This window comes from Natator depressus, chromosome 6 (assembly GCF_965152275.1).
Source record: "Natator depressus isolate rNatDep1 chromosome 6, rNatDep2.hap1, whole genome shotgun sequence".
Classification (NCBI taxonomy): domain Eukaryota; kingdom Metazoa; phylum Chordata; order Testudines; family Cheloniidae; genus Natator; species Natator depressus.
This window is the reverse complement of record NC_134239.1, coordinates 94,487,672-94,497,454: the sequence shown is the minus strand read 5'-3', so window position 1 is coordinate 94,497,454 and position 9,783 is coordinate 94,487,672. Positions and strand designations below refer to the sequence as shown.

At 43.0% G+C, this 9,783-nt stretch overlaps 1 protein-coding gene across 1 annotated transcript in view; it reads left to right on the top strand.

Annotated features, from left to right (window-relative positions):
- The first annotated feature begins 374 nt into the window (after nt 1-374).
- Nucleotides 375-9,783, top strand: part of SEL1L (SEL1L adaptor subunit of SYVN1 ubiquitin ligase) — a 58,180-nt gene continuing 48,771 nt past the window's right edge. Inside the window, exon 1 of the mRNA XM_074956071.1 lies at nt 375-524. Within this exon, the coding sequence (XP_074812172.1) occupies nt 452-524 (73 nt within the window). The 5' untranslated portion in view covers nt 375-451. The remainder of the gene's footprint in view (nt 525-9,783) is intronic.

Sequence of the window (9,783 nt, the reverse complement as noted above, 5' to 3'; positions counted from 1 at the left end):
GAGCACAAATCTGTTCCATCCCACGGTCAAGGGTGAATTACAGCTTGACTCCCGACAACCGACTCACACGGCCCGCCTCAGCTGCTGTACCACGCGCTCTTCGCCGTGCCTTGTGGGTATTGTGGTGCTAGGCCCGTGATGCATTCTGGGTATTGTAGTCCGGACGTTCGATCTCCCTGGGCCAGCGCTGTCGGGTTTGCGATTCCCTTCTTGAGATTCGGTTGGCCGGGCGAAGGTATCCGTCAGTATATAATGTGCTCAGCCAATCCGACTGGGCCATGTCGGAGAAGCCATCGTCCAATGGGCCGCCCGCTCTGGGAATGGCCCACAGTGTTTGGTTGTTGTCGTAGAGCTGGTGTGGCGTGATTGGCCCCCTCGAGGCAGGTGGGCGGGGTGGGGAAGCCGGACTTGGGGCTCCTCGGCGGCGTTGTCGCCTCACAGGAGTCCTGCGATGGATCTGCGGAAGCGGCTGGCGTGGCTACTCTGCGCCGCGGCGCTGTTGAGCTGTGGCCTAGCCACTGCGGGTCAGTATTTAGGGCCCAGAGGGCGTAACCCCACGTCCCTCTCCTGGGCGGGGCAAGGGGCTCGCCTCTCTGCCGCCTCCCTGCCCGTGGGGTAGCCGCCCCTCCAGGACGGCAGCGCGGGGTGCCGGCCTTGGGGGAGAGCTGGGGGTGGCGCGGGGATGGGGGCACTGGGGTGGCAGTAGCGCGTGGGGCTTCGAGGGACTCGTGGCTCAGCGACACGGGCGCGGGGAGAGAAGCGTCGGGATAGTGGTGGGGACTGGAGAGAGTGGGGTGGCTGATCCAGGGATAGGTGCGGTGTGGGGTTAAGTGAGGATGGGATGGTGGGATTTGGGGGCACGGGTGGTAGTGGGGTGGATGGGGCAGTGTGGGGTCAGTTGGGGAGGGCATGTCAGGATGGTGGGGGATGAGTGACAGCGGGGTGGTGTAGGGTCAGGTGGGGAGAGTGTGTTGGGGTGGTGGGAGGATGGGGGACAGCTGGGTGGCTGACCCAGCGATGGCTATGGTCTGGGGCAGGGGTTGGCGGCCTGCGGCATGCGTGCCAAAGGTGGCACACGAGCTGATTTTTAGTGGCCCTTAGCTGCCAGTCAGGGTTCCAGCTGCGGGCCCCATTCAGCCCGCTGCCGGCCTGGATGGACAGAACCCCGGTTCGGGACCCCGGCTGGCAGGGGCCGGCAGCTGGGACCCCGGCTGGCAGCGGGCTGAGTGGCGCAGTGCGCTGCCGGTCTGGGGTTCCATCTGCTGTGTGTGCTGCCGGTCTGGGGTTCTGTCCGCTGGGCCCTGCTAGCCAGGTCCCGGCCGCTGGCTCCGCTCAGCCCGCTGCTGGTCTGGGGTTCCAGCCACCAGCCTCTGCCAACCAGGGTTCCAGCTGCCGGCCCCACTCAGCCCGCTGCCAGCCCAGGGTTCCGTCCATCCAGGCCGGCAGCAGGATGAGCGGGGCCGGCAGCCGGGACCCCAGACAGGCAGCGTGGGCGGCAGATGGAACCCCAGACTGGCAGCGCACTGAGCCACTTCTCAAAGGTTGCCTACCCTTGGTCTGAGGTAAGGTGGGGAGGGGGTGTTGGGATGTTGGGGTATAGGTGACAGCAGGATGTATGGGGTACTCAGATGATGAGGGGAAGGGGAATGGGTAACAGTAAGGTGGCTGACCTAACTTGTAGCGTGGGGTCAGATGGGAACACATGTCAACAGCTTCTAGCCTTCTACTTTAGATTGCTGCTGGTGATGGACTTGTCTGTTTTGATAAACTGTTTTAGGGAAGGACTGAAAAACATCATGCTTGAGTTAACACATCAGCTGCCCCAAATCTGTTGGCTCTTATGTAGAGTAGGAAAAAAAGGTGATTTTATTTTAGCATGTTAGCAAAGTGCCGTTAAGGGGGATCCTGGAAGGTGTTAAGAATTGTGTGCACTGGATGCCAGTGTTTTTAAACACCTTGTAACCAAAATGTGTGTTATAAAAATACCCTTTTCTCTAATTTAGACATGTCCTTAGTAAGTAAGCAGTGCTGGAGTTTCTTCTGTTAATAAAATGTCTTTAGTGTTGTAAGTGTGCATAATACATCGACAGTGCTTCGTTATGTCATTCCAAATACTTGTTAATTACATTGTTTAATTTATCTCTCTTTCACATTCTCTCAGCCTCCAATTCACACAATCTTCCCATGTTTTTACAGATAACATCCTTTCAAGCATCTATCTGGCTACAGAGGCTATGTGTATGATAACATTTTTGTCAGTAAAATTTTGGTGGTCAGGGGAGTGAAAAAACGCACCCCACCCAACAAAAGCACCGGTGTGGACAGCGCTATGTCGGCAGGAGATTGTCTCTTACTGACATAGCTACCGGCGCTTGTTAGGGGTGGTTTAGTTATGCCGGCATAGAACGGCTACATGGGAGACCTGACACCGGCACAATTGTAGCAGTACAGCTGTGCCACTGTCGTGTCTGTAGTGTAGACATAAGCAGAGACAGCTTCACCCTGAACTTTTTGGGGAAAAGATGCCTCCCAAACGGGCTTTTTGGAAGATTTGTGATCTTGGAAGGTGTCACTTAAGAAGATGACCTCATAGTCAGCCTGATAGGTTTTTGGTAAACGAGTCCTAGACTTTTTATCTTTTGCATATGCTACCAGCTAGAGGGTTAAAAATTGAATGTTGCCTTGTTCAAGTATTGGATCTGAAATACCGTTGTCACAGCTTTTGTAGATAACATAACTGGCCACCTGCGTGTTTCCCAAAGTGTAGTACAGAAGCATCTAGCTTTCTGAAGTCAAAAAGATAACATAACCCCACTTACCCAATACACTTGCTATCTACCACTTCTCAGAGTGCTTATAAAGAAATGAAAACTGGTCTCATCCCACCACATATGAATCAATCAGTTGTACATGCAGGATATTTAAGTGCATGTGATTGGCATGGCTGGTATGCAGCATGTAATTTTTTTGACAGGGCTGTGTTCTCTGGAGTGTGATATCCTGGTAGTTGAACTTTGAACCTAGTACTCAAGGTTTTGTTTTGTTTTGTTTTTTTATACAAAATTAAATCGTGAGTATATTGATGGTATGATGAATATCTCAACAATAGGGTACGTTTAAAACACATGGCACTATGTATGCGTGTTGGCTGCCCTCTTGGCTGAAATATGGGGGATTGATCTGGGGACCTCCAGAGCTAAGAGCATGAGCAGCTACAGAGCCTTGGCTCTTTAGCTGAGGGCTGTAACAACTCATATCCTCTGTGGATCAGCACAGAGAGGGGCTTGGAACACATATTCACCTGTGTATTATGTATTGCAGAGTTCGATTCTGTCACCAGATTTTAATTTTCAGATGCTTAAGTTAGGTACAAACATCTATAATAAAATACATAGGTAATATGTATTTGGTGTGTTAGGTGTTGCTAAGGGGTTGCTATGGCTAAAAATTGGAATGGTCATCATGTCAAGATCCAGATATAACTTTGAATGTATCAAAATGATTTTTGGCAGCCACTGTGATCCTGGAAAGGCATTTCTTAACTAACATTTGCTTTAGAAGGTTATTTTGTGAACTGGTTCTGGCTTGTGACTGTTTTCATTGGATTCTCTGATATCCTGCAACAATAGGCCTATTGGTACTTGAAACATTCTTTGACGGGTCTGGTACAAGCCTAGAGGCTTGATGTTGAATGCTAAAACTCAGTAGTTTTACACTTGGAGCAGGCCTCCCAAGTGGATATTTGAATTCCTAAATACTCACCCATAACTTCTGGAGGCTAATCCTAAATCATCTGGGATGTGGAAAAATTATTTCTGAGAAACCTCAAACTCAAATTCTTGAACCTGCAATTTAATTGTCTGGATTCAAAAGTTTTTGATAAGGTTTCTATTTTGGTACATAGCTTATCAAGTACTGTTTTTGGCCTTGTAACCAAGACTCACAATCCTAGTTTGAAATCTTAATTTAATGAAAACCTTAAACTTTGCTCAAATCAGTAATTTATTGGAGACTTTCATGCTTGCTGTTAAGCCAAGAAAAGTGTTGGGCCTCAAATGAATGAGCCTCGCCATCTGTTTATAGAATAAGATGCAAATATGTTTGATAGAGAGTGTGATTTAGATGAGGACTCTCTTGATGTAGCTCAATCCAGATAAAATTGATGAGATACTGGTAAACTGGGGGAAGCAACTGGAAGACGTGGCAAGGATTACATCTACCGTTTTGGTTGAGGTTCTGTATGCACCACTTGTTAGTAGACTTTGCAGTCTCGGGTGGTGTCGGACTCCCCCCTGTTATTGGATGATTGTCCAGCAGCATTGTAGAGAGAGGCTTATTTTTGTTTAATCTGCATTGGGTATGGAGATATCTAAACAGTTATTTAGTGGGGTCCTGAAAAAGACTGTTCCAAATCTTTCCCTCCTTCATGGACTTCTTTGGTTTCTTCTAGGTATGTTTATGGAGTATGATACTTACTTGTGCTGATGTGTTGGTTTATTTCATGTCTTAAAGAGTCAGAAATAAATCATGACCTGGTATTGCTGATCTTCCTGCAACAAATCAGTTCCCGAATTGTGGAAGTACTAAGAGAAGGCCTGATATTTCATTATTTTGGCTTTATAAGTGGCTTCCAAAAAAGTCTGTGTAAAATACAAATGCTGAAATTGCTGAGTCTAGAGATGTGTTTCTGCAGACCCTCATGTACAGTTCTCGTTGTTATTTTTTACCCACCACCTCAGTCACAGTATTGTACTTGCTAATGCTGTCCAAAAGTGCTGCCATTCATTTTTAATCACATTCTTTTTATGTAATATGTAGACAGTCCTCCAGTGAGAACACTTAGATGGGTTAAGCAGGGATAAAAGAAATCTGTTTCTTAATTATGAAGGTTTAATATAATCATGGACTTATGAGAAGAGTTTGTTTGTTTGTTTTTCTGTTTCTGTTTGTACACACACAAGTTCAGGTTTCACATCATTTGCTATTGTTATATATTGGAAATGTTTCATTTGTACTTCAAGGTGTTCTGGTATCTCTGAGCCATCAGAATAATGTTTTTTTTTCTGATTCATTCCTTTTCACTAAAATCTCAAAACCAAATTACTGTAGCCTAAAATTTTATCCTTTTATTCTTTTGTTGTTGCATATAACTATTGCTGGTCCGATTTGAGGCTTTGTCTTGCACTAGTTATGCTGAGGATGCAAGTTTTGATTCCTGGCTTGTTTGTGGGATTTTTCTCTCTTTTTTTTTTTTTCTCCCCCCCCCCCCCACTTTCCCCCCTCCTTCCCCCCACCCCCGGAGGTATTTTCCATCCTGTCTGACAGAGGAGGCATTCTTGGCTGCTGTTGCTATGCTATGCTCATCCTGGCTGACTTGAGTGGGAAGTAGTATGCTGAAGTCTGATCATACAAAAATAAATATTCCCTCAAAGTTCCCTTGTAGTCCAAACCCCAGATTGTAATTTGTAGAAGAGGATTGCTGTAGAGGTAGCTTTGGAAAAGTTCAGCCAGTAGTTGAAAAGGAGTTTGAACGAACCTTGAATGTTGCCGTAAGAGGACTAATACTGACTGGCTACCGTCTTTGCAGTGCACTAATGGAATAGTGGTGGGACAAATAACTGAGTAGGACAATTTGAAACTAACCTTGCTGAGGCAACAGCTTGAAGTGACAGTTACTCAATCACCACATTCCTGGTGATTGGCTGTAATAGGCATGGCATTGTGTACAAATTTGGTTCAGGAGTCTCTTACCTGAAGTGCGTTTTGGGTCAAAATTTGGCATAGTCAGAAGAATTTATCCATGTGAGGAAAGTCTTTTTTTTTTAATGTTTCATGTTTGTTTATCTTTTTTTTTTTTTTTTTTCCCCTTAAATAAGTAAAGGCCAAATTCTATTCCAAAGTATAAACAATCAATTATCCCTCTCAAAATGAAGGAAATGGTCCCTAGTTAATAAAAACACACACAGCCCTGCACTGATGGTCCATTACTAAAATATCTTGGGTATTGGTTGGGTTCTGTGGTATTGTTCAGAATTTGGAGCATTTACAAAAATCTGAATGGAAAAACTTAATTCTCAGAGATAAGTTGGGCCATTCATGAGGCTTTTGGGAGATTCCTTATGGCACTACTAGATCTCTGGCTATTTCCAAAGGATGAATAGCCATCTAAGCCTGTAATTTTAAAACTTTTCTAGACTAAACCTATCAGAATTTCTCTGCTGTTGCTGACTGCCCCACAGTGTTGCATATTGACACCTGAGTTGTCCATTTTTTTTTTTTTTTTCCCTCCTGGAGTCTGGGCTAAACCTGTCTGACCTCTGGTGGTGGTCTACCCTCAGATGGCCCACACTGCACAACTTTTTTCCTAATTTCTGGTTCCTCCCACAAAATACAAAAAATGTCTTACCCAGCCCTTGTTCCTAGAGGTACTTCTAATGTGGATAGTGTGTACTATCAGTCCTCTTTCTTCATCATTAATAGGTTGGGTTGACTTGAGCTTGTGAGTGCTTAAAAGAAGTGGCAAAACAAGTAATTAATCCACATGAAATGCCTCATACTTAAGTACTGTAGGTAGAATTTCATTTGGGGCACAAGAAGGTTCAGGGCTGATGAAGAAATTTTGCATTAAATTTCTAACTAAAATGTTCTTTTTTTCTTGTATTGTCGGCTTGTTACCTTTTAATAATCTTTACTATCCCTCCATTTGCTTAAAAAATGGTAGGATTAATTTCCAATCAGCCCTTTCAGAACTAGCATCTATAGCACTAGGCAACCCTTCAAACAGATCCAGCAAATGGTAAGTGACCCACTTTTTCTGAGCTTGAATTTGCATTTAGAAAAACAAATGAACAATTAGCTCTAATCACTGTTTGGCAAGTGCATAAACATTATAATCTTTGATTCTATTCACTGGACAAACATTGGTTAATAATTCCCTCTTATTTCCAACAGTGACCTACCACTAGCCCCTCATTAACACCTCCAAAAGATCCTTTTTAATTCTCTCTCAAAGTAGGCGTGCTTTTAATTATAACTGTAATGTCCATGTTCTGTTCAGCAGTTCTGTGTCAAGAATTGTAGGTCTGTAAATGATCCCTTTGCTGTTTGCATTATCCAGTATCACTGCAAGTTAGTCTGCCTAATTTAACTGGAAAATCATTTAAGAGCCCAGTACAGCTAAATAAATTAAAATTGTTTTTGCCTTTTTTAGCAGTCTGGTTTGGAAAGAACATCTGTGTAACAGCCTGTTAACTATGTTATACCTGCAGCCTGTTAATTTAGAGCTGGTTTCTTCTGAGAGAAGCTACATGATGCAACTACAATGAAACAGTTCCATTGTTTTGCTTCTGAGACAAAAACAAAACAAATTTAGTCCTGGTTTGTACTGCTAATTCCCCTCACCCGTCCCACCTCAGTTTTGCATTTCTGTCCCTATACACATGTAATTGTTGTGAATGGGCAGTTTCATATGTGTATGGAGGGAATACACCCTATTAGACTATTGGTATTTTGTTTTGTATGACTTTGCCATACAACTAATAAAGTCCTTGGATTAATCAAAAAACTAAAGGAGGCTAATGTAGTTAATCAACATAGATTTACGAAAAATAGGTCCTGTCAAACTAACTTGATATTTTTTGAGATTATGAGTTTGGTTGATAAAAGTAATAATGTTGACTTCTGTAAGCTGTCTGACTTGATACTACATAATGTTTTAATTAAAAAACGAGAACAGTATAAAATTAACATGGCACGTATTAAATGGATTTAAAAACTGGCTGATAGGTCCCAAAATGTAGTTGTAAAGGAGGAATCATCATCAACTTCCCGTTGGATCCCGCAAAGCTCAGTTCTTGGCCCTCTGCTATTTAAAGTTTTTATTAATGACCTGGAAGAAAACATAAAAACATCACTGATCAAGTTTGCAGATGACACACAAATTTGGGGAGTGGTAAATAATGAAGAAGACAAGGACACTGATTCAGAGCAATCTGGTTAGCGTGGTAAATTAGGTGCAAGCAAACAGTGTGTTTTAATATAGTTAAGTGTATACTTCTTGGAACAAAGAATGTAGGCCATACTTACAGGATGGAAACTCTACCCTGGGAAGTAGTGACTCTGAAAAATATTTGAGGGGCGTAGTGGATGATCAGCTGAACATGAACTACCAATATGATGATATGGCCAAAAGAGCTAATGCAATCCTCAGATACATGAACAGGGGAATCTTGTAGGAGTGGAGAGGTTAGTTTACTTCTGTATTTGTCACTGATGCAACTGCTATTCCAATACTGTGTCCGGTTCTGGTGCCCACAATTCAAGAAAGATGTTGATAAATTGGAGAGGGTTTGGAGAAGAGCCACAAGAATAGTTAAAGGATTAGAAAACATGCCTTATAGGGATAGACCCAAGGAGCTCCATCTATTTAGCTTAACTAAGAAAAAAAGGTTAAGGAGTGACTTGATTACAATCTACAAGTACCTACATGGGGAACAAATATTTAGTAATGGGCTCTTCGTTCTTGCAGAGAAAGGTATAACATGAAAGCTGAAAGTTGAAGCTAGACAGTTTCAGACTGGAAATAAGGTGTACATTTTTGACAATGAGGGTAATTAACCATTGAAACAACTTGCCAAGGATTGTGGTGGATTCTCCATCACTGACAATTTTTCAATCAAGATAGAATTCTAGAAATTGTTTTAGGGAGGTTCTATGACCTGTGTTGTACAGGAGGTCGGAATATATGACCACAATGGTAACTTTTCACTTTGGAATCTATGAATAAATATATTGCTAAAATATACAATGCCAATTAGCAATGAGGGGCTATCAATGCTATTTTAAAATCTTTCTTTTGGGAATGTATTAGCTGATATTTGTTGATTACAATGAATCTGCAGATGACACCTAAAGCTGATGTCCTAAACAGTTGTGGCCATTAAAAATATCCTTGTACTTGTAAACCATAAATAGTATTGTTGACATCTTCAGAGTGCTTTGCAAGCAGTTAGTCCCATTGTATTGTAACTTGACCTTCCTATTTCAGTTTCTTCCACATCTGTAAAATGGGGATAAGTGATTTGCCCAAGGCCATAGAGGTTGTCAAAGTCAGGATTAAAATGCAAGATGGGATAGGATTCCTGATGGCTAGTCTGCAAGTCTGTATTTAGAACACTAGGGCCATGTCTACAGTCACTACCACTTATGTCTTCAAAATCTATTGTTGCTCAGGGGTGTGTAAAAACACATCTCTGAGCGACATAAATTTTGCTGGCATAAGTGGTAGTGTGCACAGCACTATATTGGCGGGAGAGCTTCTCCCACTGACATAGCTACTGCTGTTTGTGGAGGTAATTTTATTATGTCAACGGGAGAGCTCTCTCCCGTCGACATAGAGTGGCTACACGAGCATTCTTACAGCAGCTCAGCTGCTTCAGTACAGTTGCTCTGCTGTCAGCTCACTAGTGTAGACGTGACCTAAACTATATAATTTTCAAAAGTGAAGATGTTAATCAGAGTGTCATACCTAAATTCCAATTGATTACGTTCTGCTTCCTAATTTCCCCTACATTTTCAAAACAGATATTGGATTCTTCACTTTCTTACCTAAACTGATGTGCAGATTTACTATGTGCTTCTAAACATCTGTTGCATGTCACCATGAAAGTGCTGCACTCCAGTAGTGGGAGAAGTAATTGCAGTGTGTGAGATTCTGAGTTGAAAAGCATTATAGTTTGCTTCAAAATGGAAAATACAGCTAGCATTGCTCCTTTATTAAATGTT